Source organism: Odocoileus virginianus, chromosome 26, assembly GCF_023699985.2.
Source record: "Odocoileus virginianus isolate 20LAN1187 ecotype Illinois chromosome 26, Ovbor_1.2, whole genome shotgun sequence".
NCBI lineage: Eukaryota > Metazoa > Chordata > Mammalia > Artiodactyla > Cervidae > Odocoileus > Odocoileus virginianus.
The window spans coordinates 46,163,494-46,188,665 of record NC_069699.1 but is presented as its reverse complement, the minus strand read 5'-3'; the positions used below and the strand labels follow the sequence as shown (position 1 = coordinate 46,188,665).

At 56.5% G+C, this 25,172-nt stretch overlaps 2 protein-coding genes across 8 annotated transcripts; one reads left to right on the top strand and one right to left on the bottom strand.

Annotated features, from left to right (window-relative positions):
• Window positions 1-2,298: 2,298 nt before the first annotated feature.
• C26H3orf18 (chromosome 26 C3orf18 homolog) lies at window positions 2,299-10,831 on the bottom strand. Of its 2 annotated transcripts, none has more exons than XM_020915877.2 (5): window positions 10,524-10,831; window positions 8,545-8,903; window positions 5,449-5,474; window positions 4,775-4,922; window positions 2,299-3,542 (listed from the first exon to the last, which is right to left on the bottom strand). In XM_020915877.2, exons 2-5 carry the CDS (start codon window positions 8,776-8,778, stop codon window positions 3,462-3,464), a joined length of 489 nt encoding a protein of 162 aa, XP_020771536.1. In that variant the 5' UTR covers window positions 8,779-8,903; window positions 10,524-10,831; the 3' UTR covers window positions 2,299-3,461. The 2 variants fall into 2 exon arrangements, with proteins under 2 accessions (XP_020771536.1, XP_020771537.1); XM_020915878.2 differs by lacking the exon at window positions 10,524-10,831 and adding an exon at window positions 10,419-10,514.
• A 133-nt stretch (window positions 10,832-10,964) lies between these two features.
• HEMK1 (HemK methyltransferase family member 1) lies at window positions 10,965-24,591 on the top strand. 6 transcript variants are annotated; one of them, XR_011483752.1, is made up of 15 exons: window positions 12,213-12,361; window positions 13,235-13,356; window positions 13,902-14,285; window positions 14,576-14,667; window positions 14,970-15,063; window positions 19,169-19,303; window positions 19,604-19,668; window positions 19,931-19,980; window positions 20,879-20,987; window positions 21,824-21,919; window positions 22,076-22,189; window positions 22,349-22,499; window positions 23,508-23,699; window positions 23,888-24,033; window positions 24,124-24,591. XR_011483752.1 is itself a non-coding variant. In XM_070456022.1 (12 exons), exons 3-12 carry the CDS (start codon window positions 14,076-14,078, stop codon window positions 22,440-22,442), a joined length of 1,056 nt encoding a protein of 351 aa, XP_070312123.1. In that variant the 5' UTR covers window positions 11,970-12,361; window positions 13,235-13,356; window positions 13,902-14,075; the 3' UTR covers window positions 22,443-22,764. The 6 variants fall into 6 exon arrangements, 5 of the variants coding, with proteins under 5 accessions (XP_020771533.2, XP_070312123.1, XP_070312122.1 ...); XM_070456022.1 differs by lacking the exons at window positions 23,508-23,699; window positions 23,888-24,033; window positions 24,124-24,591 and having other exon boundaries at window positions 11,970-12,361; window positions 22,079-22,189; window positions 22,349-22,764; XM_070456021.1 differs by lacking the exons at window positions 23,508-23,699; window positions 23,888-24,033; window positions 24,124-24,591 and having other exon boundaries at window positions 12,215-12,361; window positions 22,349-22,764.
• Window positions 24,592-25,172: the final 581 nt, after the last annotated feature.

Below are 25,172 nucleotides of genomic sequence, written 5' to 3'. Positions count from 1 at the left end.
CCCCACATGCTTGCAGCCCATCCTCTAGCTTCTGGAGGTATTGTGGAGGGCTCTCCCCCCCACCATGAGCACAGGCACCTTATCTTCCACTCGTAGAATCAAAGCCCCCGGGGTAACGGGTGGGCGGTGGGGACCACTGCCAAGGAGCTCTGAGGTGGGGTGGGGGGGTGCCAAGGGCAGACCCAGGCCCAGTGTGGGATGGCGTTCAGCACCACCCCCCGCCAAGGGGTCCTCGTGCGCCCCTCCCCCTCCTTTCCCTGCACCTGGGACTCACACGCTTCTCGCTCACCACTCAGCATCTCTGGCCTTTCAGGAGAGTCCTCTGTATCACCACGGATGCCTGTGGCTATAGTTGCCCCCCTTCCTGAGCCCTCAGAGGCCAGGACAGTGGCTCCTGGGGTTCCCTCAGACACTCAGCCAAGGCCCTTCACCCCGAGGCTGCTGCGGGGTGCAGTTGGACAGGACAGGGTGGCAGTACATGCTGTCAGCCTCTGAACAGCCCCAGGCACACCGGACCATCTTCCTTCTTTTTCATGTAGATATAGATGTAGATGTAGAGGTGTAGAGATACAGACCTAGAGTGTGTGTGGTACTTGTCAAACACACCAACACACACACTCATCCTTTCTTGCTATTCGACATCTGTTCCCTCCCATCTCAGACAGCATTGCAGAGACTGGGCTGGTGCTGCCCTCCCCTCAAAGGGTGGAGCTCAGTGATGTTTCTGGAAGGAATCCATTGCAAGGTCAGACTGCTCTACAGGAGTTTCTGGGCTCACCCCAACTTTCCTCTTTATTCTGAAGGCGTCCCTGGCATCTGCCAGCAGCCAGGCAACAGGATTACTGTATTCACTTTGACTCGAAGGTGACATTCCACTTGATTAAACAAAATGGCCTCCTCTGAAGGCATCAGTTCACATCCACCCTGGTGCCACCCACTGCAAACTGCCGTGGCTTCTGCCTGCAGCCCCGGTCACTGCCAGAGGGGAGGCTTCACACACTACGTGTATGCAAGGGTGGGGGGCCAGGGAGCAGCTCCCAAGGGCCCCTTTGTAACAGTCGCCACAGGAGCAGGAACATCATCCTGTCTGCATGGCTGAGGGTGGTGAGGAGAGTTCTGGTCAACCCATTAGCCCATGGGCACAAGGACACAACACCAGGAGCCTTTTATCCCAATGTTTATTGAGACCATGCTCTGTGGAAGGCCTGGGAACTCTGGGGGGAATTTGGTTTTCCTCCAGGACTGAGAAAGAGCTAGAAATCAGAAGGTGGGTGGAAGGGAAGAGGGGGTGACTGTGAGGGGACAAAAGAGAAGGAAGTGGCTCTTGTCACCCCCAGAAACTGGCCCTGTGTCCATCACCTCGCCAGACCCACCCGCCAGGACCGGGGCCTGGGGCAGGCAGGGGGAGAGAATGGTGTTGGGTTCCTCCTGGAGCCCCCATCCTGGGCCCACTGGGTGCCCACTTTACTCCACAGGCACCATTTTAGGGACCCTCGGACCTTGGTCTTCTGCGGGTCCCACCTTCTCAGGCTGAGGGGCTATCCAACTAGTTGGGGGTGCATAGCCCACACACCCCTCCCCTCACCCTCAGGTATCCTCTGCCAGTCTGCTGAGGGAAGGAGAGGCCCGGCAGTCTGACCCCAGTGTGGGAGGCCCATGGAGTGTTTGAAGTCCCCACTCTCACCCAGGGCCCTGTCCAGGAGTCCCCGCCTCCAGCCCAGCCCTCCACCCTGGGACTGGGGTTCACCCCTCCTTGTTTCCACTATGCCAGCCTGCAGGCTCCATTCTTTAGCGGAGGGCCTGGACATCACTTAAAGTCCTGGTTTGAGATTTTTCAATGCTAAAGCTGTGCAGTCCTGAGAAAACCAGGGCATTTGGTCACCCCAGTGACCAAACCTTCCAAACCCTTCTGAGCCCTGCAGGTGGGTTCCCACGCCCCACTGCAACCCTGTGCTCTGGGAAAAAACACATTTTTTTTTTTCTCTTTTGTGTTTCAGACACAGGTTCTATGGGTCTCAAGCCCCCTCCCTCCTCTGCTCCCATAGTTCCTGTCCACTTGGCTCTCCAATCAAGGGGATAGCAGGCATGGTGACGCCATTCCACAGTTGAGGTTCAAGGCCCCGGAACAGCCTTGAACTCAACACTAGAGGCATGTCATTGGATAGATCAAGGAAAGACAGCCGGGCTGCCTCCTCAAGGCTGGGATCCAAGTGACACCCTCCCTCCCCAGTCCCTCAACCCGCACCCTCCACCCCACGCTGGGGTTTCATATCCTCAGTGTCACAGGCTCACACTCTCTTTGTGTAAACGTCTTAATTACATCTTTAATGCTCTCACATGGAGATGCTGTGAATTAAATTACAGTTTCTGCGCATCCCAAATTACCCGCAGCCCTCCAGTTGGCTCCAATGCTAACGTATTTATAGCATCCAGTCAAGGAAATAAATCCAGAACCTTCCCCACGAAGGCCTCCTAGGCCCTCACATCCTGAGGGTGGTATTTGCCCAACAGAGGGTTCATACCTGCCGCCTTCGCGTCCGCTCCAACCAGCGGAGGATAGCGGCGGCGAAGCTGGGCACAAGGGTGCGCTGGCATGCTCATGTGTGCATGCGTGCCCTGCAGAGCCGCGCCCGGCTCTCGGGGTCTGGCTTGACCCAGATGCCCAGACTGGCAGAACTCCTGTGGAGCAGGGGGTGGGCAGACCAAAGGTGATCAGAACCCAGACTAGGTCTCTTCTGTTCTGCAAAGGGCCATCCCCATCCTGTTTCAGGCAGTCAGATCTCACAGCCTGTGACCACTGCCCCCAGACCAGTAGCCTCTCCCAAAACCCTGGATCCCCAATAAACACAAAGACAGGGGGGCTGTTCCCGAAGCTGGTTACTGGCTTGTAGAGCCCAGTGAAGAGACGCAGTGGGCACTGGACCCTTGGCTCGGCTTCCCCCCTCCCGCCAGTCCCTGACGCTGATGGCAGAGAGGGGGTGGCCCGCTTAATGTTCCTCTACACACCTTGGGGTGCAGGTCGGTGGGAGGGTGGAGCCAATGCGGGGGTCTCCATCCTGCCCCCTGTGCTGGCTCAGGCGTGTGTCTGCAGGTGGGCACGGTGATGTGCATGCAGGAGGCCTCGCTGTGGGTCTGGCCCCGCATCCCTCCACACCTGCTCCCCTGCCTCCCCTCCCCCTCAGCTCTCCTCCGAGCTTGGGCCCAGCCCATAGCCGGCCAACGGGGAGGGGTGGCTGGAAGACCTCATGGATCCCCGTCATATGGACAGACCTCCTCCTGGCCGGGGGAGCAGTGGGGAGGCCTCTTTTAGAGCCTGGAGAGTCAGCAGCTGGGTCCTCAGAACAGCTGGGGCCTCAGCAGGGCAGGTCCTGAGAGTCGGTCTTAGTGATCTTGGAGTGGGTGGCTCTGTGGGCACTGCAGCGGATGTCTTCATCAGAGGTCCAGGCCTATCCCCGGGCTACTCACGCATGGATGGCATTGGCCACATCGGTGAACACCAGCCGACTGGGCCTCTGCACTGGGCCCTGAGAAGGGAGCGTGGTCTGCACAGAGACAGTCAGGGCGTCAGGGACCTTGACTGAGGCCAGGCCCTCTCTGACCCAGTCACCACCACCCTCTGCTGCTTACTTGCACTTGGCACCCACTATGCCTCCTGCCTGGAATGCACTCCCATAAGTTCAGCCAAGAAATATGACCTGACTCAAGTGATTCCTCCCATGACTCCTCCTGACAGCCATCCCCAGCTCGACTTGCCTTCTCGGCCAGAGGCAGCCCTTTCCCTGGGGTCCCAGGATTAATTACGCATGTACCGCCTTCTCCCAGCAGAGGGGGCTCACCTCTGTATCCCAAGCCCCCAAGCTGCAGCACAGGGGCCGGCACAAGAGAGGTGCAGATGGTCAGTCGTCCCAAGAGGTGGGTGGACAGAGCTTCCCAGCCCAATACTCTGAATATCCCAAGGGGGCGTGAGTCCTGATCCAGACACACAGAACTGGCAGCCAAACCAGAGCGTCTCTGACTCCCAGCCTCCACTCTTCCTGAGTTCAGTCTCCCACAGCTGCCTCTGTGGGGCTAGATTCCTTAGCAATCTGTGGGGTCAAGGCTAGGAGGGATGCAAACAGGCATCACAGTCGGGGGAGACCAGGTCTCTCCATGGGGCTCTGGCCCCCAGACATCTCAGGGACTGCTGGCAAGTGGCCGGGCAGCCCAGTGACTCTGGCAGGATAACCACACAGGTACCCACCTCTGTGGACACGGGAGGTGAGTCTGCCCAGGGTCTGCACCTGCCTGGGGTCTGCCAGTTACTGGGAACCCACCGGTCTACTCAGAGGTGCCAGAATCTGACCCCAGTGACAACTCACTCAGCACTGTGATCTCAGGAAGCAGAGGAACCCAGGGTCTCAGCCTCCCAACATTCCCTCCTGCTTTCCCCCGAGTTGCAGGGGTGCACCCAAGGCAAGAATCAGGGTTTTTTTTTTCACTTGAAGATGAGAAAACTGAGGCTCAGAGAGGCCAATGGACTTTCCCAGGTGACCAGGTGATCAGGGGCAGAGTGGGCTGGACCCCAAGGCTGCCCTGGCCTGGCTGTGCAGTGATCTGTGAGGGACCACGGAGCAATTCTACCTGTTTCTAATCCAACCCGACAAAGCCCAGATAGCTGCCACCTGACCACATGGCAGGTGTTAGGAAGCTGCCCGGGAAAGGAGGGAGGGTGGGGGCAGGAGAGCCATGAGCGGCCTGCGTGCGGGCTGGGTGGGGGAGCCTGGCCAGCGCCCACCTTGCCCTGCGTGGCCTGCCCCGCGGCGGCGGCCTGCACGGAGGCAGCGTCCCGCCCGTGTTCCAGCAGCTCCTGCTCCAGTTCGTCTTGCTCCTCCGTGGGGTCGAAGTTGTACATAGGCATGAGCTGGTGGCGTAGCTTCTCCAGCCTGGGGGTGGGGGCAGAGACTGCTGGGGGCCGGGCAGGCCCTTCCCCTCCCACCAGCCCTCCAGGCCCTGCCTGCGGATCCTCTGACACAGTCCTATTTATGGTCCTAAAATTTTCCCCGGGATTCAGTGACAGACATTTCTGCGCATACCGTACTGGCTCTGCCCCTCGGATGGGTGGCCTGGGAGGGAGAGTTACCCACTCCTGGGACCAGATGGGGCCAAGGGTCACAGAGCTGTCACCCGTGGGGGCCATGGGGACTGGTAAGCCAGGGGCTTGTGCGGCCCACAGCCTCTGGGGGGCCTGGGGTGGGCGAACGGGAGTCAATGGCAGCAGATCAAGGGTGGCTCAGCCCTCCCCAAGGGAAAGTGGTCACCCCCAGTCCTGAGTGGGCAGGGGGGACCCTGACTCCCTGACTAGGGAGAAGGACCCTCATGATGGGAGGACTCTCCTTCCCCACCCGCGCCCCTAGAGTCCAGCCCAGCATAGCCCACAGGCTTCGGTCTTGGGGGCGGCCGGGGAGTTACCTCTTCTTCTTCCTGATGTACAAGACCTGCAAGAGAGGGAGCAGCGTCAGATGGCCAGGGAAGGAGGCCCTAATTAACCCAGCAGTCCTTGGGACGGGGACACACAGGCTGACGAATGGGGGACCTCTAGGACCCCTGTCCTCAGTGACCCCGTCCCAGGGACACCTACCTCCTACCCCACTCAGCATTTATGGGATGCTCCAGAGCCTGGACTCAGAGGTGGGGAGCAGCCCCGCCTGGGAAAACCACAGTCAAGCCTGGCCTGGGGACTCACGGGTCCACCCTGCCAATACTGACAGTGGCTCCAGCCAGTGCCTGCCTCAGCCTCCTCAGGGCTGAAGTGTGTGTGTGTGGGGGGGTGGACTTCAGCACAACCCCCTCCTCTCAACTGTCCCCAGGCGCAAAACTTTTCCACATGTATAGGTAAAAAGTACAGGCGCCAGGCAGAGGCCAGACTCTGCAGGGCAGTGCCTCTGGGCAAGGTTCTGGGCTGGGTTTCTGGGGAGGTTGATGGTTCTCAGTGGAAAGGGGTTGAGGAGGAGGACCTGAGTCCCCGGGCATCAGCCCAGACCAAACTCCTGAACCCTGATGCCGCAGGAACCTAAGAAGACCCCTGGGTCCTCCCCCACCATTGTATAGACTTGGCGATAAAGGCCTGGGCAGCCTGAGAAAACATCCAGGACCCAAGAGCTCCTGGCTGGAGCAGGAAAGCCTGGTACAGGGCGGTAGGGGCAGGGGAGGAGTGGGTAGGAGGGGAGGAAAGAAGTGAGGAGGCAGGGGGAGTGGGGGAGGAAGGAGAGGACGGGGGTGAGACACGGGTGACACCTGGGCAGGGACCCCAAGGACCTCTGCCACCACCTTGCTCATCCCTAAACTGGTGTTTTTTGACTCCCAGGAACATGACCACTTCTACCTGGGGGAAAGCCCTGTTCCAAGAGTCTGTCCTAAATCCGCCGTGGCTCCTACACTCTTGGTGGCTCACTCACAGCTTGAATCCGGTTTGTTTCCAGCCTGGCCCAGAGCTCCTCCTGCTGCTCATTCCTGGGGGACCCCAAAGGCAGAAAGAAACTGAGGTTGCCCTTGTTCCCCCATCCACCCCCAGGATGTAAGCAGGCCCCTTGCTCTCCTGTGGGTGGGAGGCGACAGGAGTTCCAGGTCTCTGGCCCAGCCCCTGCCTGCCCTGAACCAGCAGCTCCAGCCCCAGTGGTCTGCACTCCTTGCCCTGCCCCATGGCCTGAGATACAGAAGGATCTTCAAGAGACACTAGAACCAATCTGCACCCTTCATCCTTGCTGCTCCTTCTGCCCCAAATAATAACACCTTCCCCCAACACACATTCCTTTCCAAATCTTTCCCACCCTTCACTGTCGAGCTGCAGCCCCACCTCTTCCAGGAAGCCCTCCAGCACTGCTCCTCTGATGTGAGGCACACTGCCTGGCACTGATTTGCTCCTCCTTGCAACAGCATGGCCTGGCTCATGGATGGCATGAGGGCAGATTCCCTAGTACTCAAGGAACCTCTCTGGACCTGGACCTCTCCCTGGCCCAGGAGCTGTTTCCTGCCCTCCACTGCCTTCCCCCGCTAAGCTCCCTATCTCTCTGCTTTGGGACATAAAGCCATACACCCTGGCCCTCTGAATGTGCCTCCAGAATGAAGAGTAAGGAAGTCTTCCCAAGTTCCCACGATGAAATCTTTGGGTCTAGCCCCTGCTTTATCCCTGAGGTTCCGGTGGCTCTGCCTGTTTAACCACCACGTGAGAGCCAAACATTGGCCTTCTGCCTTGCCCCTGGCCCAGAAGGCTGTGTAAGCCCGGGCCTCGCTCTGTGTACTGTGTCCTGGCCCTGCCTGCTGGACAGCAGTTGCTCCCTGGCAACGATCCGGAGCCTGTGGGGCCCATATGGTGACCATGGTTTACCAGCCGCTCCAGCCATGATGGACCAGCCACAGCCCTATTTGTCAGAGCAACATGCTCCGAGGTCTCAGGCCGGCTGTCAGAGCCCGTGAGGGGCAGCAGGCCGAATGCCACCACTGCCGGGCCTGCTGGGGGTCCTCCAGTGCACCCCTACCCTTCCAGGTCTCAGCTTACGCAATCTCCCTTGGTGACATTCTGAGTGTCCATGCATCATCTTCAGGAGACAGTCTGTGTCTTTTTTTCTTTTTTGGCTGCAGGATCTTAGTTTCCAACCAGGGACTGAACCCGAGACCACGGCAGTGAAAGCACCAAGTCCTAACCACTGGACCAGAGGGAATTCCCGAGGGAGAGACCACATCTTCAGCGGCAGATCTCAGATCCGGAGGCATTGTATCCACTCTCAGTGGGACACCTGAGCCTCAGCCCAGCTCACCTCTCCCCTGATTCCTGTTCAACTCTGCCCCTCCTGTGACACTGGGTCCAGGTCTCCATTGTGAGGTCTCAGCCCTAATGTTGCCTCCTCAGCTGTCCCTGACCACCCAGCCTAGGAAGCCCCCCAACCCCCACCCAATTCCCCAAGCCAGTCCGTATGGGCTATCCTTGGCACTTTGGTTGTATCTATCTCTCACTCCCTGTAAGAACTGTAGGATATTTTGTCCCTCATCCCTGGGGTCCTGAAGGCTTGATCCAGGGCAGAAACCCATGAAATAATTGCCAAGTGAATGAATGAACACTACCAGCAGGCTGCTGTTCCCAGAGCATCCTATCCAGACTCTGCAGCCCAAGATCTTTCCCAATTATCTTCTGGCCTCTACTCCTGTAAGGCCCCCATGCTCATTTGCTTCACTGTCCTGCTCGTTGCTCACAGAGCCTGCTGTCTGCTTCCACACTTCTGCCCATCAAGACCCTCCATCTGAAACACTCTCTGCCCCAACTCCTACATGGCCTTCACGACCCAGCTCAAAAGGCCATGTATTCCTCAGAACCTTTTCTTTTTCTTCTGATTGGAGGGAGCCTCTCTGGTCTCTGGGCCCCCATATAAACAAATCCCTGGGAAAGGAAAGGACTGTACTATCACTAACAGACCATTGTGTTCTGAATAGATTCTCTAAAATCTAACTGCTGATCACCCTTCTGCCAAGTGACAGCCACGTGGGCCAGCCCCAGCCTGCCCCAGCTCTCACCATGGCCACAGTCAGGCCGATGACGGTGATGATCCCGAAGGACAGAAGCATTGTGCCCACGCCGGTGGTGCCACCAGCCACGTCAGGGATTCTGGTGTCATTAAAGCTGGTGGCCTCTGCGCTGAGGGTGGTGGTCTCAGAAGCCGGCCCGTCTGTGGCAGGCTCCAGGTCAGACTCAGAGGTGGGTGGGCGGCTGCTGATCCAGCCCTGAGCAGATGGGATCCTGGAGTCCATGCTGATGCTGAGAGACTGCTTGTGATCAGCCAACCTGCCCACTCACTCACATCGGGTGTGTCCCAGCCTGCAGCCCCCACTACCCATACAGGGGGCCACGTCCTTGAAAGGGAGCTCTGTGGGTGCTGGAAAGAAAAAAAAAAAACAAAAACATGAGGCTGAGGATGGGACTCTGTGGTGAGATGAAATCTCCATAAGTTCTGAAGGCACAGGGGAAATAAAAGTTTGAGGGCAAGGGAAAGTTCAGGGACCATCAGGATATGTGCTTCATATACTATAGATCCCACGTGCATTTAGGGACATGAAAATGAAGCCCTGCCCTCTCTTTGTGGGTAAGATGATCACAACAATCATACTCAGATGTGAAAGGTAGTAGGGAGGTTTGAAAGAAAAAGTCCACTTCCAATCCCCAGCCGCTACTCCCCAAGCTCTTCATCTTCTTATGTCCTGCCTGTGCCCCACCCCCCATCCCTCACCTCCTGCTTGGAGGAAAAAAAAAAATACTGCAGCTTTTTCCTTGCACAATGATCAGACAGGCCTGTCTATGAATTCTGGTTCAGCCACTTAATTGAGTGACCCTAGGCAAGTCAACCACTTCTCCCTGTCTCAGTTGCCCTGAGTCTAAGCTGGGGGCATTAAGGGCATCTCCCTCACAGAAAGGGTGAGAGGGTCACTGACATATCAAATGAAGTAGTCCCTAGAAATGACTTAGCTCAGTACAACCCTTATCCACAGTAAGCACCCAGTAAGTGTTAGCTCTTCTCCCTCTGGCCACTCCATTTGGGAAAGGGGGGCCACAGAAGCCCCTGCACCCACTCTGCTGTGTGTCATCCAGCCCGTGCTTGGAGGGAGGGCAGGGACAGGCGTGGCAAGGCCAGAAGACAAGAAGGAGAAAAAGGCTACATTCAGGGCCTCTGATGGGCTTTCCTCTGTAGGTTCTTGGGTCCCTGGACCCCTACAGGGGAGCCAGAGGCTGCCAGGGACCAGGAGACAGTCAAGGAGAGCGAATCTTCAGAGGTAAGAATGGAGCTCCCATTCTGAGATGACTTCTCCTACCCATCCCTCTCCCCTTGGGAGCACAGGGTGGGTGATATGCCCAGTCCAGGCTGTGACTTTGGCCTTCCCAGGCCAAAAGGCCCTGGATAAGACCGAGTGGAAAGAAGTCCCAGCCAAACTGCAGAAGGGCAGGCCTACAGAGAGGAGGAATGCACAGATCATGGCTGCATACACACGCTGTGTGCTAGCTCATGGGTATATGTGGGATGCCTCCTTGTGTGGGTGCATGGGTGTGTGTGAGGTGGGCACACACCCAGGATGGACCCTTAGGAAGAGGCAAGGCTGGCACAGAAACATGGGATGGGAGAGGCTCATCTCCGCTGTCTGTTCTCTGCCTCTAGGTAGGCTGGGCTTGTCAGGAGTCCCAGGTTCTTTCTTGGTTCTGCCACTGACCCCGAGATGTGACCTTGGGCCAGACCCTTAACACTTGCTCTGGGGCTCTGTTTATTCTTCCTATCCTTTCGTCCAAAGGAGAGAAAGGGCCCTGCTCATCACTGTTCAGGACTGCCTCATGTTCCAAAGGGCAAGAGACGGAATCGGGGAGGAAAAGGGATGGGCGCTACGACGTCCGAGAACCCACATACCGTTCTCCACCAGGTTCATCATTCCTCGCTACTCCAATCCCCATCCCCACCTTCGCCCCTCTGATTCCTCCATTCTTGCACAGAAGCGGCGACCTCAGCACTTACTTAATCCTCTCTGGGGCGCCGAGCTCAGCCGGAGAGGTTAAGGGTGGTGGCGACCGGCAGGAGGCGGGGGCAAGGTTGGGGGTGGACCCCCCAGGTCCTAGGGCAGGGGGCGGCGGGTCCGACCAGAGGTCCGCCCTCCCTGGGTGGACCTCCTGGGCTGTGCCTGTGACGTCGCACCGCCCACAGCCGAGCGCTCGCTCTGCCAGCCTGAACACCGACAGGCCGGGCCGGGACCCACCGCGGGGGTGGGGCTGAGGCCAGCAGCCTGGCGTCTCCGCGTTGCTCCAGCTATTCTCGTCCCTGCCAGCCCTGCGCCCCCGGCCCCGGATTGGCTGTCAGGCCCAGAGCCGGCTCTGCATTGGTCCGCTGGCCTGCCGCTCAGATCTGGCTCTGCCCCCAGCGAGAGCGGGAGCCGGGTCGCAGCTCTAGCAGACCACTGCTCATCCTCCGTGGCCCAAGTAGAATTGCGCGGGGGACTGTGGGCTGCCAGGCCTTTCTTAAGGGCAGAACTCTGGCCACCGGCTAGCCAGGGCTTCATCTCCACCAGGACAGACTCGCGCTCCCCGAATGCAGGTGGGCACAGGTTTGGGGAGAGCACTGGACTAGGAGTCCTTGAGCCAGCATTGAACTCTGGCTGGACGCTCCCCTAGCTTGGTGAACTAGAACAAGATGCTTCTCCTCCGTGGCTCTTAGCTTCCTGCTCAGATGGGCTCTGGTGTGAGGGCTGCTGGTAAATGGTATCCACCTCTGGCTAGAAATGAGGCATCTTTCAGAGAAATAGGGAGATGGAACGGTATTATTATTGGAGAGGCATTATTGGGCACCTGCACCCAGGAAAACCTACGTATATCCCTCCATCCAGAGCGCGATCACCTCTAGAGTGAGGAGCTTTCAGATACCTTCTAATTCTCAGGTTTTCAGAGGAACATATGGGGATCGCTTGTTAGTAGCTTGTTACAAATACAGATCCCCGGGTCTGGGACGGAGCCTCAGAAACTGCATGTTTAACAGTAGTTTAGTCAACAGTGATCTAGTTAACAATAGACTCGAGGGCGGGGGGAAGTGGCATTGGCAGGCCACACTTGAGAGACCCTGCCATGAATTTTATAGGAGCAACTGAGGCGCACACAGACGACCTGGAAAAGCCCCCCGACGAGTCGGATTCAAACCCTGGTCTACTAATACTTCCAATTTAGAGCTGCCTGCTCCAAACCCTAAAACAGGGGTTAGAGGGTCAAGAGCGGCCCTGGGGTCCAGTCGCCACCTGGTCCTGGACACTCGTCCTGTCCAGGTCCTGAACACTGGGTGCCACGCCTCATGCCCGCCCCCAACACTGGGCTACGCCCACGTGCCGCTCTATCCATACATAGTCTATGTTAGGCCACGCCCCTGCGCCTAGCGCCGGATCCCTTGGACTCCTGGCAGCTGATGACACGCCTCCTTTCGGGTGGCCTACACATCTCCGGACTCGGTACCAGTCACCGCAGGCTAGAGCCGTATTCCTGCTGCAACCTTCAGGAAGACTGTCTGGGGAGCAACCCTAACACAACGCCACCCTTTCCCACCGTGGGCCTGCGGAAGTAGTGCGCAAGGCGTTCATACCCACCCCACCCCCCAACCCCCCGCCACTGGCCCGTAGGGGCGTCCGAGGTGCAACCCAGCGGTTCTAGGAACCCTGGAGCTGGTCAACGGAATCCGCCCGAGCCCTTTCTCGGATGAACCAACCCCGGAAGCAGAGCCTCTCGGGGGGCGCTCACATCCGGGTTATGCACGTCCGGGAGCCGAACCCGCCGCAGTTTCTTCAGGGTGGCGGGAGAGTGGAGTAACCTATTAGAAAGGTATGAGGAACACCCTCGAGACCTCGAGTTCTTCAGAGTTCTGGTAGCCTTCCTCAGAAAGTCTGTGGCCCCGTTGTACAGATGGAGAAACAGGCTTGGTTAGAGGCAATCTTGCCGAGAGGAAGAAGCTGCGCCCGACTTCAGGCCTCGGCTACTCCTTGGCCAGCGTTCTGGTAGTAAGAGCTGCCTCCGGAGTTCGAAGGTTTTGTGTCTTGCCTGGAACAGTTACTAGCTGGGTGACTTTGGGCAGGTTGCTTCCCGTCTCGGAGTTTTGTTTTCCTTCCTGCTTGTCTCTAAAGAGCGGCACCGAACAGTTGTTTAATAAAGGCTAGTTTGAAGCCAGGTCCTTGTAAGAGGAAAGGAGACCACTGATTTGAAATTCTCGGCTAAATGTGTTTGTGATAATTTTAATGTAAAGTTAACAAAAATTGTCATCTAAAAGGTATTTATTTGTGTTTTTATTTTTGTTTGCGCTGGGTCTTGGGTCTTCCTTGTTGCACTCAGGCTTTCTCTTGATGCAATGCGGGGGCTTCTCACTGTGGTGGCTTCTTTCGTTGCAGAGCACAGGCTCTAGGGCGTGCGGTTTTCAGTAGTTGTGGTTCATTGTCTTAGTTGGCCCATAGCATGAGAGATCTTCCCTGACCAGGGATTGAACCTGTGTCCCCTGCATTAGCTGGCGGATTCCCAACCACTGGACCACCAGGGAAGTCCAACAAATTGTCAGATTTTTAGTTGGCAGTTTATGCTGGTGTTTAGGACCATGGGTTAAATTGGGTGGAGGGATGATTTTCAGCATACAAATCAATAATGTGTATGTGTGCTAAGTCGCTTTGTATCCAACTCTTTGTGACCCTGTGGACTGTTATCTGCCAGGCTTCTCTGTTTATGGGATTCTCCAGGCAAGAATACTGGAGTGGGCTGCCATGCACTCCTCCGGGGAAATCTTCCCAACCCAGAGTTCCGATCTGCGCTGCATACATCTCCAACATTGACAGGCAGGTTCTTTACCACTAGCTCCACCTGGGCAGCCCACAAATCAGTGACAGTACATGCTAAATGTTGAAAGCAAAACTCCCAAGCAAAAGCAGTCTTCTCCCCTAGTAATAGTATTTAAGAGCATGTAACATTGACTCCCTCTGTGTGTTGAGATGCCTCCCAGGCCCTAGACATTCACTGACTGACGCACTGCTTACCAGGGAGTTTGTGTTATTTCTTTCCTCTGTTGTATAGAGGAGGAAACTAAAACTCAGAAATAATGACTTTCCCAAGGTCACACTCTCTGGGTCAAATAGATCTCTCCAAACCCCAAGTCTGCAAGTCCATTTATTATCAGGGACGGAACCATGGATTCAGATCACATGAGCCAAAGACCTGAAGAAAATGTCACTCACCAAGGCAAGAGAACTCAAGTAGATGGGTGAGGGTATAAAATGGAGTCAGAGAGGGAACAGCAAAGCATGCCCTCTCACAGGCAACAGGTCAGAGAAGAATGAGTCCCGCGAGGCTCAGCTGCTGTCCTGGTTCTCCTTTCCTATTCCAGGGCAGCTGCGTCTGAGGACCAGCCATGCTGAAGACCCAGAGCCTGTGACCGCTCCATCTCCTTCCAGCTGAGGCCAGTCACCATCCTCAGCAGCTGACATCACAAGAAAGACCTGGGCACCTCGGGGAAGTGCTCAAGGGATCCTTTCCCTGAGACGTGGAGCATTGGGGCAGAATGCTGAGGGCCATCATCTGTGGCCTGGGGTGGAGGAGAGGCATTTGGGGCTGCGCCTTTAGCTCATGGCAACCCCATCAGCCTCCGGCTGGGTTGTTGAGTGCCACCAAAGTGGTCAGCCACTGGACAGCAGTCTTTGAGGAAAAGGGCATCCCTGAGGCCCGGGAATCCAGTGAGTACATCGTGGCTCATGTCCTTGGAGCCAAAACAGTTAAGTGCAGTGTTGCTAGGAGGGCAGGAAGTAGGGGGAGGGAGGCCCTGGGGAAGGGACATCCAAGCCTTTTCCACTTCTCTGAGAGTGCTAAGCTGAAAATTATGGGATTTTTCTGAAGGAATGTCTTAGGCAAATACTTAAGTCATCATCCAAGAAACTGTTACAGTGTGTGTCAGGCACTAGAGCTTCAGGGATGACCAGGGTGGCCAATGTTGGACCTACTAGCATCATCAACGAAAAAAACCTGGGTCAGGGGAACCAGCCACTCATGTTCTCTATGGGTCAGTTTCAGAGCCTGAGGCCAGGACTTTGGACCCAGCCCCTGACCCCTTGGCAGCTACAGTGTATCCAGGAGCTGAGTAGCTACCGTTTGCAAAGGTGAGCGCCGTGGACCAAACCTGTGTGGGGAGCAGGATCCAGCTTCCTCTAGCCCCACCAAGTTCATGGTTAAGGAGGAAGAAAGTGTCCAAGGACTCGGAAGGTATTGGGATAAGAGTGATGAGAGAGGGGTCATGGTAGTAAATAGAAAGAAGACAGGGAGGAATGGGCTTGGTTAGGAGTTCCAGGGCACGGAGGTGTGACCCTACCCGACACCATTGGCCACAGTGGTATCCCACCTGAGACATGGCCCCTTTGGTTCATTTGCTGGCACTGATGATCACCTTTTTCCCCCTCTTCAGGATGCCTGTGCAGTACATCCTTGGTGAATGGGACTTTCAGGGCCTCAATCTGAAGATGGCGCCCCCAGTTTTCATCCCTAGGCCAGAAACGGAGGTACGTGTGTCCACTGGACTAGACAGGATGGGATGAAGGGGTTCAGGGTGCCTGTCTTGTCCCATACTTCCACCAGGGGGCGCTGGGGCCCCGTTATTGCTATCTTTTAGAGACGGCACCCTTCCTGGCTGGCTGGATAGGTGGGGCCAAGAGGAAAGAGGTCTCTTGCTGGCCTCCTTGACTGTCATCACTTCCCGGGCCACTGTCCCAGGCCTTGGCTGTCAGTGGCTCACGATGGCCCAACTAGCGCTGCCCACCAAGTACTCAGCCTATTCCTGTCATTTCCCTAGGAGCTGTCTGGTGGGCCCATAACCAACCAAACCCGTGGGAAACAAGTGCCTCCTCTTCCTCAGGTGGCAGGGCAAAGTGGAGAGGGCTCCCGCTGAACACCTAGAAGCCTGGGGCAGCTTTGTGACCTCAGGGAGCTTACCACCTGCCCCCTCTGGATGCAGATGTTGAGAGGGTTGGGCCTCCAGACCAGGGAATTGTTCGGATCCTTTTACCTTTTCCATCCACTTTCTAGTCAGATCACTGCCTGTTTCTCAGTTTACTAGGACTGAGGACTGTGTGGTCCCAACATGCTTTCTGTAGGTGAGCCACCTTGATCCTGGGAGAAATGCTTTCTAGGGTCTTGGGCTTCCTCCGACCTTGTAGGTGGCAGAGCTGGGAGCCAGAGAGAGCAGAACAGGTGGCAGGGTAGGACAGTGGGGACTGATAGGCAAGTCAGAGGGCACCAGGTTCTGAGAAAAGGCACACCCATTTCTGGGGAAGATTAGACCTCATCCACCTGCTCCAGCCAGGGATCCAGAGCCCCTCCTCACTTTCCTAGCCTCTGACCCCACTACCATCTACATCATGTGGCTGGGAGTCCAGGTCCTCACCTTACCGCCCAGTGTCAGGGCAGGGACAATAGGGGTCTGAGACCTTGCTGAGGTCACAGGGCTGCCCAGACGGGGTGTGAGGCAGCACTCAGACATCCTGTCTCCTGGGTCAGGGCCCCTTCCCTCACAGAGACTACCCCATCTGGGACTGGATGAGCTGGGGTGGGTGCAGAGCCAGAGTAGGATGGGCCTGCTACCTGCAGGCTTTGAGGGGGCCAATCTGTCGCTCCTCCAAGCATGCAACATCTGGCCAGGAGGTCACCATCCCCTGAGGCTGCCCAGGGTCAGGGCATTGGAAGGAAGCTACCACGATGACCTTTGAGTCCCTTCAGAGCTGACCTGACACCAACTGCATGTTTCAGAGTTCTGAGTGTTGGGTGTGGACTTCCCGTTCCCATGTGGGCACCCCCCCCCCCCCCCCCCGCCTTTTCCTGGGTGGATCTGGGCCAGGAGAGTGGCTCTGCTGTCAAGTGTGGGGGAGGTGGGGGAGAGGAGGGAGGCTGCGGTGGGGAGGCCAGGTTCTTGCCTCACTGTATACACATTTCTCAGAACTTGCCAGGTTGCCCCAGTGTAAAGCCGCATCAGGGGGTGCCTTACCAAGAACTTGAGAGGACGTGGCCTGTGGCGGGGAGTGGGGAGAATGAGTGCACGGGAGGGACCGTGGTGCTTGTGTTCTCTCCATCCATTGAAGGGTGGTTTCTGATGATGGGTGCAGAATTCTGAAATGCAGAGTTGTAGGCGGCATGCGGCCTGACCAGTTGGGTTTTCCCTGGGGGTGGGGAGGTGCTGCAGTCCCCAACCTGCTGGTGTGTACAGTAGGAAACCCAAGGCTGGAAACGTGAACCTTTCTTGCCCAGCTTGGTGGAGTGTGGGAGGCTCAATGCCCTGTCTGTGATTAGCTTACAGGAGGCAATGCCCCCTTCCTGGGGCTGCCCCATCAAGAATGTAATGCCAGTGTGGGTGCTCCTGGCACCCAGGTCCTGCTGAGGCCTTGGGCCAACCTCTTGAGGGCTGTGGAGTCCTGTGGAGGCAGTGGCTGCAGGCAGAGCTGACAGCTGCATGCTCTTTGCCTCCTTCCCACATTCCCCTCTGCTCTTGTCCTGCTATGTTCTTGGATTCTTCCCTTGTTCACCTGGAAAAGGTGTCCTGGGCTTGTGACCAGCTCAATTTTCAGTTCTTCCAAGGAGCCACCAACTCTCAGATGAGGAGGCACTTTTCTAGGTGAGGAAGAGTTTCTGGACCTGTTAAGAGTGATCTCCACCCCTACCCACTGTGCGTCTGGTGGTTCTATAGCCTAAATGATCCCTCTATGGTCTGGAGTGTGAGAGAGGCAGAGGGCCACTGGTGGCCCAGTCTCTCAGATTCATACCTTGCCCAGGGTAGCCATTCACACATGTGGTGTGTGTTTCTGAGGTCAGGGTGTCTCTGTGAGGTGGCTGGCCAGTGTGGTTGACTAAGGGGTCATTCTCCAGCCAGAGTAAGTCTGTGGCCCGGAAACCAAGAGACGTTCACGCTCCTGACAAGTTTCATCTGTCCCACTGGCTGCTCAGTACTTGATCTCACCACTAAGACCGCAGGCTCCTGGCCACAGCCCTAGACTGCTGGCTCTGTGCTGGCCCCAGTGCTGTGGACCCAGCTTGCTGCCAGCACTCCAGTTCTCCAGTGGTGCCTGGTACAGCGATGGTGGGAACAAGTGAGGGGAAGCCCTTCCTGGCTGGAGACGGGCTGTCTCACCCTTTGGTAGCAGCTTGTTTGGTGCCGAAGGGGCTTGGAACAAGAAAGGTTGGACCCACTGGCCAAATTCTATCTGCATTGGACTTGCTGCACTGGGGACAGGTGAGCTTTTCTCCTGGGTTGGGGTGCCTGGGAGGATGAAATACTTCTGGGGACTCAGCACTGAAGAACTTACATGGAAAATGGGTCTGAGTGATCTGGAGCCCTCTGTAACTGTTGACATTGAGAATTGGATGGACAGGGGACTCTGAGGCTTGGAGGCTAACTTCCTGCAGCCCCTGAGAGCTTGCCCAGCACTTGGGGAGTAACCAAGAGGTCTCTCTGTGGGCCAAGCTCTGCCCATGTGGGACACACTGTGATGGGATAACCCCTGGGCTTTGTATCATGGAGCCTTTGGCGTGGTGGGAGAAGCACACCCCATCCTAGACCTAGGACCATAGTGAGGGAAGTCATGGAAGAAAGAGCCCAGAGGAAGTGGCTCTCTTTCATATGAGAGAAACACCCACTTCCTGACCCCTCCCCTCATTCCCTGAGCCAACCCTGCCTGGAACCCCAGGAGTCCTCAGCCCCCAGGGGGCCCTCTCCAGCCCTCTTCCCCAGGGCAGGTCCCTTTGAGAAGGGACCGTACTGCCCTCCACTCTACTGTTCAGAAACATTTGGGCCAGTGGGCAGTAGTGGCCCTTCACCCTCACCTTCACGCTATATTGGCTTCCATGCACAATCTGCAGGTGGCAGATAGGTGAGTGAGACTTGAAACTAGTTTCTAGAGTGACAGTGTCTGAAAATGTTGCCCTGCCACTAAGGCAGGTACAGGATAGTTAGACACCTCCAACTCTGCCATGCCCACTTATCCCATGCCCTGTGTATGCCACAGTCCCCTTCAGATACGGGGCTCAGGTAAGGATGTATCACACCCCCCCCCCCCCCCCGGCCCTCCTGGAAGGAATTCCCTGTCCCTTTGACCTTGGGGCCTCTCTGGGGAGGCTGTAAGGAAGCTGGGGACACATTGGCCCCTGATTGTTGGCCACCATGAGCTGTAGGCCAGCCTCCCGGTGAGACCTTGACTCCTGGGCCTCACTTGCCTCAGTAGGGTTTAATTAACAGATTAATACAGGGAACATTCTAGAAGCAGGGCCAGGCACAGAATGGGTGGCCAGGGACCATCAAGTGTGATTCTTAACTTTAGTACGAGCACAAAACCAGAGGCTGTCTGTGAAGGGATTCGCTGGGGCTAACTGAACACCTACTGTGTACCCTGCATGGGATCAATGCTTCATGAATGTGTTTCTGTTTAATCTCCATTTGTCCCCAGTGAGGTGTGTTATCCTTAGTTATGGTCACATTTACAGACAGGGAAGCAGAGACATAGACAGATAGTGACCTGCCCATAGCCCCAGCTAACAGGAAGTTCAGTCTGGCTTTGGTCATCCCCCTCCTCCAGTCACACAGGGGCAGATCAGCACCAACTCTGAGATCTGTCTGCCTTGCAGGAGCTGGTTGAATGGGTGCTGGAGGAAGTGACCAAAGGACCCCGCATGGTGGGAGCTGAAGGCGGTCCCCTCATCTTGGAGGTGGGCTGTGGATCAGGAGCTATCTCCCTCAGCCTGCTGAGCAGGCTTCCCCAGGTGAGCCCCCTGTGCATGGGGAGATAGATGACTGGCACTCGCTGCCCTCCCTGCTGATCCCTCCTCCGCCTCTCTCTGTCAGAAGCACTTAGGGGAAAATAACGGGAAGTAGGGGGAAGACACCTGCCCCAGTCCACATGGTCACAGACTAAGTCCTGTGCCCTTCCCTCTGGCCACAGAGATGGAAAAGCTATTGAGCATTACCTTCCTCTTAGAGTAGAGGGTTGGAGGAGGGCCCTGGTCCCCAGGCCTGGCCTCTCCGAACATCCTGCCTCCCATGTACCCTTGTTCTTCGGGCAGAGCCGAGTCACTGCTGTGGATAAGGGAGAAGCCGCCATCTGCCTGACCCATGAGAATGCTCAGAGGTAGGTGGGCTTGAGGGCAGAGGGTCAAGGTGGGGGAGTCAGATTTTAGGGCCTGATCTCAACCCCTGTCTAGGTATCAAACCCACTGACCTTCACACCCAAGAAGGAGAAGGCAGTGGGGGTGGCCTGGTGTAGGTCCCACAGGGTTACAAATGGACAGTGGACACCAGGTTTTTTGCTGGTCCAAGAAGGGTTTGTAGCCAGAGGTAGTAGGAGTCTGTCCCCACCCGCCATGCTCAGCTTTACCTTCCTGTCTCTCCAGGCTTCGGTTGCAGGACAGGATTCAGATCGTCCCCTTCGATGTGACCTTAGGTACCTTTCCCACTCATCTTCCCTGGGTGGAGCTCCTGATTCCAGGTGCTGCTGGGTGGATGAGGCACTCTACAGAGATGGAGGGAGGGTTTCTCCAACATTCATTCACTCACCCACGCACACAATCTCAGACTAACCCTTGCTGAGGACAGGCAAGTCCCCTTTGCCTCCTGGGCTGACCTCACCCATGAAGGAACCAGCCACAGGATCTTTTTTACCTTTCGTATCCTCCATAGTGAATGAGTTTAATTAGGGCTTACTGCTGTCAAGAGGTGAGCAGAAGCTCTAGAGAAAGCCTGGGGACCAAAATACTTGAGTGTCTGCCTGGCCCATACAGAGTGTCCTGGGAGTTCTGGCTCCATTTCAGATTCCATCACGTCCCCACAGGATCCTTGAGCTTCATGTACTGTCGCCATGGAGCCTGACACCTGGCACGGGATGGGGCCAGTAAACAGAGCTACTAGAAATCAGCTGACACAGGCCAGGCCTGCCCTCCATATACTCAATCTGTGTTGGTTTTGAGGCAGAGTGTGGCAGGACAAGTGGGGCTGCAGAGAGCAAAGGCTCTTGCTTGGCCAGGTAGTCAGAGACAGCTGCCTGAAAGTGGCACTTAAACAGCGTTGCTTATTGGGGAGGTTTTTAACAGGAAAGAGAGAAGTCAGGGACATTCCAGGTCTTGTCAGGGCATATACACTCGGACCCAGGCTGCTGGCTGGGTTCCCAGGGCCCTAATCTGCAAGTCTAGTTTATCAGATCCAGAGATAGGGGCAAGATATGTGACTTGGGGTAAGCCCAAGATATGTGACTTGGGAAGAGGGATTGCCCAAGGGTCACAGCAGTGTGTGGAGCTTCCACCTTTCACCTCCCATTCTCTGCCATGTGTTCCCTTTGACCACAGTGGAGAGCTGGGCACACCTTCTACCCTGGGGCCCTGTGGACCTGGTCGTCAGCAACCCTCCCTACATCTTCCACCAGGACATGGAGAAGCTGGCTCCTGAGATCCTCAGGTGTGGCGTAGACCAGGGAGGCCAGGCCTGAGGCCTAGTGGAGTGGGTCTGCCATGGAGGACCACGTTGGGAGGGATGTGAAGGCTGGGGAGCTGAAAGGAGCAGTAGTGTTGAAAGAGAGCTTCACTCTGGAACCCACAGACCTACTTGGGTTCAGCACCTGCCTTCCCACTTAAGACCACTGAACCTCTCTGAGCCTCGGTTTCCTGCCTCTAAAAGGGGACTGGTGGAGCTTTGCTGGGCCGGGGGTGGACTCGGTGATGACTAAGATCTCAGACAACAGTATACAATACTTGGAAGGTGCTCGGATGGGTGCACCATTTTGCAGAAGACTGAGGCCTAGAGACAGAAGGTGATTTGTCCAAGGTTGTTTGGGGGCTTAGCTGGAAAACTGGGACTGTGACCCTACTCCAGGCTTTTCGCTGAGCCATCCTGCTCTCAAACGGGGGCTGAGAACCAGGGTCACCCAGGAGCCTCTGGAGGAGCCATCGTAATGTGTGTCAGGGTGCTGGCTGGCTTCCCACTTCCTGACTCTTAGGAGTGATTAGTGCCAGCTCTTGGCTTCCCCAGGCCAAAAATAAGAACATCACTGTGGGGAGACCTTCATGCCCTGAGGATAGTCAGTCAATGGGATTCGCTGAGCATGCCCAGCACTGCTCCGTTTGGGGGGTGCCTGTGGAGGGGGGCATTGGAGCTGCCACCATTTGGGGCCCTCTCTCTGGGACCTCAGACTTTGAACCCAGAATATAAGTTCCACAGAGCCCTCTTTATGGAAGCCCTGGTACTTTCTAGATACCTCCTCCCAGGCCCTCACCTCCCACTGTGTTCCTCTTCAGATATGAAGACCCAGTAGCCCTGGATGGCGGTGAGGAGGGCATGGACGTCATTACCCACATCCTGGCCCTGGCTCCGCAGCTCCTGAAGGACTCTGGGTATGGAGGCAGTGTCTCCCGGGTCTGACTCCGCAGCCTTCTTCCCCGCTGATGTGTACTGGGCCTGCTTTGGCCGTCACCCCTCCCAGCTCGGGCAACCCAGAAGTGCAGGTCCAGCCTTGCCCAACTGGGCTGACCCATTTCTCCCTTGCATAGAAGCGTCTTCTTGGAAGTGGACCCACAACACCCGGAGCTCGTGGGCAGCTGGCTTCAGAGCCAGCCTGACCTGTCCCTTCATCTCGTGGCTGTGCGCAGGGACTTCTGTGGGAGGTGAGACTCAGCCCTCTCCCCAGCCCCCATGGACCAGCCATGCTGGTCTTTCCACACTGACCATCACAGCTCTGGCTGTGGCGCAAGTGTGTGCTTTCCACTCCCTGCTCATTCCCCAGGGCCCAGGTAGTAACTGGCTGCTTGTCCCTGTCTCTCTAGGCCACGGTTCCTACATATCAGGAGGTCTGGGCCACAGCGTGGTTCCCCTGTGGATGCCTGGCCAGGGCGCCAACCTGTCAGAGTGCCTGGCTGACATTTCTACCAGGAATGCTACTTGGAGGGAAGTAGATGGTGCTGTCCAGAACCCCAGGTGCTTGTGGCATTTCCCATGGCTCTGTGATTCTCCATGCTCCGTGATTTCTAGGAGACTGGGGAATAGGAGCAAGGGTGGGGGTGTCCTTCCTGGGGCAGCAAAAGGCAAGGGTGCCCACAGTGCAGCTCAGGAGCTGAGCAGACCCATGTTCCCAGTCTGGCCCCATCGTGTCATTGTGGCCAAGGCAGGTTGCTGTGTCTTTAGGGGAATTGCTCTGGGAATGTTGGAAGATACAGCTAATAAAGTGGCAAGAGACCAGCAAGTGATGGCCTAATGTTTTCTTATTGCGATGTGTGGGTCCCCTGATGCCTTGCCCCTAGGCTCTGCTGGGGATGAGAGCGTCCTTCTGCCCTAGCAGGGCTAGCTGGCAGGCCCCAGCTGGCGGGTCTGTGGGAGGCAGTGTAGAGAAAGGCACATGGTTGCTCCTTCTGGCCTTGAAGCTGGGGTACTTGGCACTGAGTGGCTCCTTTCTGAGGGCTGGCTTAGCCGTTCAGTGGCTCGGGTACACTTAACACACACCCACTGACTGGCCTGGGCTCTGAGCACAGGAAGCTCATCTGAACTTGAGCTTAGGGATGGCGCCTGCTTCCTGGAGGGGCCATGGCTGAGGGGCCTTGCTGTGCAGTTCTGGGGTTACATTTCCACATTTACTTAATTGAAGGCTTGAGCCAGTGAGGGGTGCACAGGGCTCGTGTTTGCTTTTTATTCCCATAGTTTCTAGGTAAAACATTCCTTCCAACTCAGCTTTGGGGTTTCTGAAAACCCCTCCGTCCCTGGTTGTAGCTGGGAAGAGTGAGAAGCTGAGCCAGGGTAAGACCTCCACCCTAGCTCTGGTCTGCAGACTTGTGGTTTCCAGGAGGCCTAAAGGCCCAGCCCTTCTGTCAACAGTGACAGGAAACCTCCAGGCTGGCAGGTGCTGGTGTTAGCCTGCATCAGGGTAGGTCTCGGGGAACATGGCAGACTAGGCTCGCTCATTCTGTTGAACTCCCTTTCCCATCCCCCCAGCCCAGTCATTTCAAGGGCCTGACCTGGTGATGTGGTGGCCAGAGGCGGTGTGATCTGGTAGACAGCATCCTCTGATGGAGCCAAGAGCCTGGGTTCCAGAGCTGTGTTTTGCAGTGGGACCTTCCCTGTGAAAAACGATCTTCTGGTTCCAAGGCCACTGCAAGATGGCAGCCTCATTTTGCTCTCAGCCAGGTGAATTATATAGCCCACTCCCAAGAGGCGACATGGCTTGCCTGAGGTCCTGTGATGGGAGGAGGCCAAGTGGCAATGGGAAGTTAGGTCCCTGCCTTGGGGTGGGGGGTGGGGGGGGCAGTTCTGTTTGCTGAAGTCACACCTGGCCTGAGCAACTGCCTCGCTGGTCATGGTGTTTGCCTTCACAGAGGCCACACTGCAGTTCCCAGCACCACCCTGTCCTGCCCCTCACCCAGCCCAAGCTGGGTGGGCCTTGAGGTGCCCATGGCTTCCTCTGAGGAGGACCCGGAGACTCTCCCTTATGACTGCTCCAGAAGGAACCTGGAAGGGCGAGGTAGGCTTTCAGAGCCATGTGCTCTCAGACCTCTGCCTACCTCACCAGTATTGACCTTCCTCTCCTCCTACTCCTGTCATTCGGCCTCAGGCGCATTACCGAGGAAAGGCCTTGGCAAGCATATGGACATGGCTTCCCAAGAGGACAGAATGATGCAGAGTGAGAGTGTAGGAGTAATTGGGGTCACTGAAGCAGGAGGCACCCTTGGGGAAAGCTTCCTCCCACGAGGCCTGAGAACCCTGGGAAAGAAGTTTGTGTCAAGTGAACCTCGGACCTCAAGCCTGCAGCCGCTGGCTTGATTGAGACTTGTACGTGGAGGTCCAGTGTTGAAGCCACACCACCCTGGGTGCAGAACCTGGCAACTGCCTGTCACTAGGGTTTGAGGGGATAGGTGACTTCCCCTCTCTCAGCCTTAGCTTCCAGGTCTAAGAAATGGAACCAAATGCTTTATCTTAATATGATTTTGAAGAGACTGTGGGTTGTACCTTTCATGGAGCACTGTGAATGCTTTCATTGCCTTCCTAGGAGGATAGACATAAAGAGGGCCATGGACCTGCATGTGTGTATCTTGTGCTTGGCACCAACATGAAATGGGCAGAAAGACATGGCAATCTGGAAAGGAGGGAGGGCAGGAAATTCAGTCTTGGGCGCTTGACTTCTCTCTGCCCACTGGAGATGGAGCCACCGAGAGGCTGGTGACCTGGCAGCCTGATCTCCCCAGTCCCTCCTCACCCTCCTCACCAGGGCCTGAGTGCCACAAGGTCCATGCCAGAGAAGCCAGTGGCTCCAGCCCAGGGAAAGCCACTCTCACCTGCCCTGTCTCCTCCTTCCTTCCTGGGGCCAGAGTCAGGGATGAGCTGCCTCCTTCAGCCTATGTCACGGAGCCCTGGAGACAATAGCAGGAGGATGTGGTGCTAATGGAGGAGTCCAGGCTCTGCAAGCCCCTGAGGTCTTAAGGGATCTGCCTGCTGTCCACCCAGTCTCCTTCAGCTGGAGCCACAAGCATGGGCAGAGTGTGTAGAGTCCCTGATGGTTATGTTCTGGGAGAACCAATTCCATCTCCTCTGACAGTGGAGGAAATTGAGACTTCGCCTCAAGTTGGATGCTTTTCCCAGCTGCCCATGATTCTCTCCATGGGG

What these genes read in the sequence shown, in the direction of transcription:
- HEMK1 (XM_020915874.2), top strand. Translation starts at nt 14,076, where the DNA reads ATGCTGAGGGCCATCATCTGTGGCCTGGGGTGGAGGAGAGGCATTTGG. An exon ending in ATGTCCTTGGAGCCAAAACA is followed by an intron (nt 14,286 to 14,575) that starts GTTAAGTGCAGT and finishes TCTATGGGTCAG; the next exon opens with TTTCAGAGCCTGAGGCCAGG. An exon ending in AGTAGCTACCGTTTGCAAAG is followed by an intron (nt 14,668 to 14,969) that starts GTGAGCGCCGTG and finishes CCCCCTCTTCAG; the next exon opens with GATGCCTGTGCAGTACATCC.
- C26H3orf18 (XM_020915877.2), bottom strand. Translation starts at nt 8,778, where the DNA reads ATGGACTCCAGGATCCCATCTGCTCAGGGCTGGATCAGCAGCCGCCCA. An exon ending in TACATCAGGAAGAAGAAGAG is followed by an intron (nt 4,923 to 5,448) that starts GTAACTCCCCGG and finishes CCCCACCCCCAG; the next exon opens with GCTGGAGAAGCTACGCCACC. An exon ending in GGCAGGCCACGCAGGGCAAG is followed by an intron (nt 3,543 to 4,774) that starts GTGGGCGCTGGC and finishes GTCTCTGTGCAG; the next exon opens with ACCACGCTCCCTTCTCAGGG.